The sequence below is a fragment of the Xenopus tropicalis genome, chromosome 3 (assembly GCF_000004195.4).
Source record: "Xenopus tropicalis strain Nigerian chromosome 3, UCB_Xtro_10.0, whole genome shotgun sequence".
NCBI classification, from domain to species: Eukaryota; Metazoa; Chordata; class Amphibia; order Anura; family Pipidae; genus Xenopus; species Xenopus tropicalis.
In genome coordinates this window covers 146,718,743-146,724,407 of record NC_030679.2, presented here as the reverse complement: position 1 = coordinate 146,724,407, position 5,665 = coordinate 146,718,743, and the positions used below count along the sequence as shown (strand labels likewise).

General features: G+C 42.3%; 1 protein-coding gene across 1 annotated transcript in view; it reads right to left on the bottom strand.

Moving 5' to 3' along the window:
- Positions 1-1,211: 1,211 nt before the first annotated feature.
- Positions 1,212-5,665, bottom strand: part of LOC100493016 (extracellular calcium-sensing receptor) — an 8,215-nt gene continuing 3,761 nt past the window's right edge. The window contains exons 3-6 of the mRNA XM_031898305.1: positions 5,317-5,665; positions 5,006-5,233; positions 2,201-2,324; positions 1,212-2,122 (exon numbers count right to left, since the gene is read on the bottom strand). The exon at positions 5,317-5,665 is cut by the window's right edge and continues 470 nt beyond it. Of these exons, the coding sequence (XP_031754165.1) occupies positions 1,212-2,122; positions 2,201-2,324; positions 5,006-5,233; positions 5,317-5,665 (1,612 nt within the window). The remainder of the gene's footprint in view (positions 2,123-2,200; positions 2,325-5,005; positions 5,234-5,316) is intronic.

Below are 5,665 nucleotides of genomic sequence, written 5' to 3'. Positions count from 1 at the left end.
CTTTGCAGGAAGGTATGCTCCACCTCTGAAGTAGAGAAACAAAATGAGCAAACAAAGATAGGGTCTACACATACTCCATTAGTGTCTATATTTGTGGAACTCCTGGGAATGGGCACATACCAAGATAGTGATGTGTAGAGGAGGGCATCATGACTGGCTCTGTCAGCCCACAGGTATGGTCAGGGGTGCATTCTGGGAGAGATAGGTCCCCTCAATACTGAATACTGAGTAGCAAGTGTTTTCAGAAAAAGTTGCAGGTTGCCCCAAAGGTTTTGCATTGTGATTTGAGTATCTTGAGTATGAAGGGTGTTACTCAACTGAATGAGTACAAAGATATGCAAATAAACTTATATGAAGAAAAGAACAATTAATATATGAGGAAAGATTGTTGGAGTTGGACCTGCTTTCTATGGAGAAGATGCGGAGAAGATGAGGAGAAGATGAGGAGCAGATGGGCAGAAGATGAGGAGAAGATGAGAAGAAGATGAAGAGAAGATAAGGAGAAGATGAAGAGAAGATGAGGAGAAGATGAGGAGAAGATGAGGAGAAGATGAGAAGAAGATGAAGAGAAGATGAGGAGAAGATGAGGAGAAGATGAGGAGAAGATGAGAAGAAGATGAAGAGAAGATGAGGAGAAGATGAAGAGAAGATGAGGAGAAGATGAAGAGAAGATGAGGAGAAGATGAGGAGAAGATGAGGAGAAGATGATGGTAACTCTATAGAAATATGTTAAAGTCCAGTATTTGCAAATACATTGTTTTATTTCCTCACCAAAAATGTACAAAGGTCTCTTTGGAATAAAGTAGATAATACCTTGTACAATGTGAAAGCTTGTCTGGCCGGAGAGCTGTGAGACCACGTAGTTAGAGGTAGAAGTATAGAAGAAGCAGACCCTGCAACTATTGGGGGTCCAGGAGGTATGGGGGTCCTAGTAGGGATACTGAGTGATCAACAGTCTCATTTTAAGTGTATGATTCGCTATGCATGTATTCCTTTGTCTGGGCATGTGATTCAACATTCCCTTGATACAGTATGTCTAAGAGAACCTTGGTATTCTTATTGGATTGGCTAAACCTCTCTGTGGGTCAGGGGACAGCAAGTATTTTCTCAACCCAAACTGAAAGTATGTTGTGTATTTGTTGGTGATTTTAATCTGTGATACCCACAAACCACCTTTGGTTGGCGAATATAACTCCACAAATTTGGATGTTTTATTTTTGATCTTTCCTTTTCCCCATGAGATGTTCTCTGGAGTTCATATCCGGTCTCAATAGTACAATGTAACATTTTGGCACAAAGATACAGCCCACCAAAGCCCAACTGGAAGACAGGATGGCAAAGACCTCCATTGCCACAGTATACATGCCCCGGGCACTGAGATAGGCTGGGATAAAGGACACCCACACACTGAGGAAAGCCAACATACTGAATGTGATCAATTTGGCTTCATTGAAACTGTCAGGGAGGCGTCTGGCCAGGAAGGCAACAATGAAACTGATGGAGGCCAAGAGTCCAAGGTATCCCAGCATGCACCAGAAAGCTGGGGGTGACCCTTCATTGCAGTTAACAATAATTAAACCTGGTTTTGTTCTAGTGTCTTGTTCAGGGAAAGGAGAAGATAGGGTCAACCATAGAACACACACACATAACTGAATAAAGACACAGCAGATAATAACACAGTAGGGCACTTTCACCCCTGTCCACTTTCTTAACCTGCTGCCGGGTTTGGTTGCATTAAAGGCAATGACAACAGTGATGGTTTTGGCCAGAACACAGGAGATGCAGAGGGCAAAAACCATCCCGAATGCCACCTGGCGCAGAAGGCACTTTTCAGGTTGTGGGTAACCAATGAACCCTAAAGAGCAAAGGAAACAGAGGAACAGGGAAAGCAGGAGAAGGCAGCTAAGGGAGTAGTTGTTGGCTCGGACTATTGGTGTTTCTTTATATTGTATAAAAAGTCCCAAAATAACAAGTGGGATGATAGAAGAAAAGATGGTGATCGCTGCTAAGCTGTAACCCAGAGGTTCTTCGTAGGAAAGGAACTCTATAGTTCTTGGTAGGCATCTGTCCTGCTGTAGATTGGGCCACGTGTCCCAGGAACATGGCTGACATTCCACAGCATCTGGAAAAAACATACATATTAGAGTGATAATGTCAGTACTAAGTGTTATCAAAGGTCATAAAATATTGATCACACTACCTGTTTGGTTTGAGACATGCCCCTGGGGACACCGGGCACACTCATGGCAGCAAACTGGCTTTCCTGGTACAATTACTTTCCTGAATCCCAACGAACAGCTTGGGCTGCAGTTGGAGAGAGGAACCTATGGAGATCATATTGGTATTATATACAAATATTGCCTTATTATGAAACCAAGGGTGTTAATATCTAGTATAATTAAGTCTCAAGCAACTGTACTTTCTGAGTTTTCTTGAAAATGTTTCTCCACTCATCTCAGTTCTAAACTGAAGAAGCCACTCGGATGAGTGGAGAAAGATGTTAAAGAAAACTCCAATTTCTTGAAACTTGGTTCTTCTAGATACTGTATATCATGGTGTGGATGAATGGGAATCTTCATAGACAGGGGTATTAATATGTCCTCCTCCTTTTGGGCTATAATAGGTTTTACTCATCTGGGAAGGCTTCCAACTGAATATTCTTTATAGGCAACTTTCCTTCTACATTTCTCTATATTCTATTCTGAATGAGCACTACAGTTTGATGCCCATGTCATACAAGACCTTTACATGGATTGGAGCCCTGAGCCCTTAGCCCTGTCCCTCTTGCTTACTGCTATCTTCCCTAGTAGTCTTGGCAGTCTGTTTGACTTTATTTTATATGCCAGAACCAATAGCATTTTTCTAATCTGGCCCCTAAACTCAGCTCCAGTTCTTTTCGTATCACTTTTATTGCTACTCCTGCTCCACCAGTTATGTCCATATCTCTAGAATGGGGATCCCCAACCTTTTTTTTACTTATGAGACACACTCAGATCTAAAAAGTGTTGATGAGCCACACAAGCATGAAAAACGTTCTTTGGGAGAGCCAAATAACGGCTGTGATTGGCTATTTAGTAGCCCCATGTGGATTTCTAGCGTTTAGGAGGCTCTGCTTGGAGTAAGCCTGTGTCTCTGGGCTTCCAAAACTTGTCTCCAAGCCAGAAATGTAAAAATGGGCACCTACTTTGAGGTGGTTGGTGGTTTTATAGGGGTTGGTGAGCAACATGTTGCCCCCGAGCCACTGGTTGGGAATCTCTACTCTAGAATAAGGGACAGATATCTTAACAGCAGGAACTGTGGCTTTCCATTTTTTAAGGTATATTGGCTGTAAAAGGTAAAAAGCAGTTCAATTTCAGGTATCAATATCTCTTTAAGAAGATACTTTTAACTATTGAGGAATATAAAGGTGAGCCAGCTCAATCATTTAGGGGCAGATTTACTAAAAACACCATTATTTCTCATTTATTTTAAATTTCTAAATTCGACTAAATTTGTTTTCCCAAATGTCTAAAATTGACTAAAAAAAGTCACAAGGGAAAGTCACTGTGAGAAAAGTCATAGAAGAACTCGACTTTTTCAAATTGTCGCCGCGAAAATCCCGATTTTATCGAAGTGTCGCTGTGGCAATTCAGAAAAGTCGAGTTTTCAGACAAAACCCAGCAAAATCTCAAAAGTTTCAAGACTAAAGAATGAACTCCAAGGGAAGGGAACTTTGCCATTAGTGATGAGCGAATCTGCGAATTCGCGAAACGGCAAAAAATTTGTGAAGCGCATTTGTCGCATGATTTTATTTGTCGGCCGCATCCTTTTTGTGGCCCGCATCTATATTTTGTCACCTGTGTCTATGTTTCTTTGTCGCCCGTGTCCATATTTTGTCGCCCGTGTCTATGTTTTTTTGTGGCCCGCGTCTTTTTTGTGGCCCGTGTCTATGTTTTTTTGTGGCCCGCGTCTTTTTTGTGGCCCGCGTCTATATTTTGTCGCCTGTGTCTATGTTTTTTTGTCGCCCGCATCTTTTTTGTTGCCCGCATCTATATTTTGTCGCCCGTGTCTGGTTTTTTTTGTGGCCCGCGTCTATATTTTGTGGCCCGTGTCTATGTTTTTTTGTCGCCCGTGTCCATATTTTGTCGCCCGTGTCTATGTTTTTTTGTGGCCCGCGTCTATATTTTGTCGCCTGTGTCTATGTTTTTTTGTCGCCCGCGTCTTTTTTGTTGCCCGCATCTATATTTTGTCGCCCATGTCTATGTTTTTTGTGGCCCGCGTCTATATTTTGTCCCCGTGTCTATGCTTTTTTTTCGCCCGCATCTTTTTTGTCACCTGGGTCTATATTTTGTCACCCATGTCCATGTTTTCTTGTTGCTCGCGTCTATATTTTGTCACCCGTGTCTATGTTTTTTTGTCTCCCGCGCTTTTTTTGACGTGACTGCACCCAATTTTTACGCAACTATGCCTTTTTCTGATGCCACCATGCCTTTTTTTACGTGTCCGTGCCTTTTTTGATGCGCCCGGTTTGACCCGTGACAAATTTTTCCGGAAGTTTCGCAAAACTATTTGCCAATGGAGAAATGCGGAAATTCGCTGCGAATCCATGCCTGCCGAAAAAATGTGCTCATCACTATTTGCCATTGACTTCTACATGAACCGGACAAGTTTAATCTGGCGAATTGTCGAATTCAGATTTTTAGCCGTTTTAGCCAATTAGCAAATCTTGGAAAAGTTGAATCGTTTTTTAAAAAAAAAATACGAATCAAGTTTAAAATAAAAAATTTATATTTCATAAATGACCCCCCTAATGTTGTACCATAAGAAAGAAGGTCTGGTACCACTCATGCCTTCACCAAGCTTTATATACACTCATGGCACATCAATAATGGCATCCTAGACAAGGTTCCACTCACTCTCTGCTTGGGTCACTGATATGGGTCAAAAGGCTTATGGACCTCAAGGTATCTTAAGGTCTCAGAAAATCAATGGCCTGGCCTTCAACAGTCGCTCATCATTACCGCACCTGTGTACGATTGTCTATCCAGATCATTTCACCAGTGTCTACTTGGAAGGTTGTCCTATCAGGCCGATTTAGGTCATAGCTCCCAACTGCAACCTGTTCCAGGGTTCCTCTGGCACTCACTCGCCAGTTCACAATATCATATATGGCGGGAGGGTTCCCTTTGGCGTCAAAAAATATTTGCCTTCCATCTTGGGTCTTGAAGGTTACATTTTTCAAGTAGTGGAAAAGCTGGTAAATGAAAAAATATGGAATCAATGTTGAGTTTAATGAAAAACATATCTAAGGGCTGGGCCAGAAGATAATCCCCGTACTTGCCAAGGCTGGAATGAAGAGATATCGGCACAGGTTCCATTATGGAATGGGCCGGTTCCAGGCTTACAATGAAGCATATTGTGTAAGGCCCATGCTAAGGCATAAGCAGCAGTGTACACATTGAGAGACAATCTCTGCTCTTCCGGTAGTATGTTCTCCAACGTTTCCTTCATTGTACACACTTTAGTTGTGGCATTTTCCATCCAGGTGGCTAAACTCTCCTGACTGGGCCACTTGCAAGAGAATGTTTGCTCCCATATTTCCCTGATGAATGGATCATGAAGATCTTTTGATGGGTTGAGGCTGTTGAAGTACTTGGTAAAGTCCGGCATCTGCCCGTGGTAGATG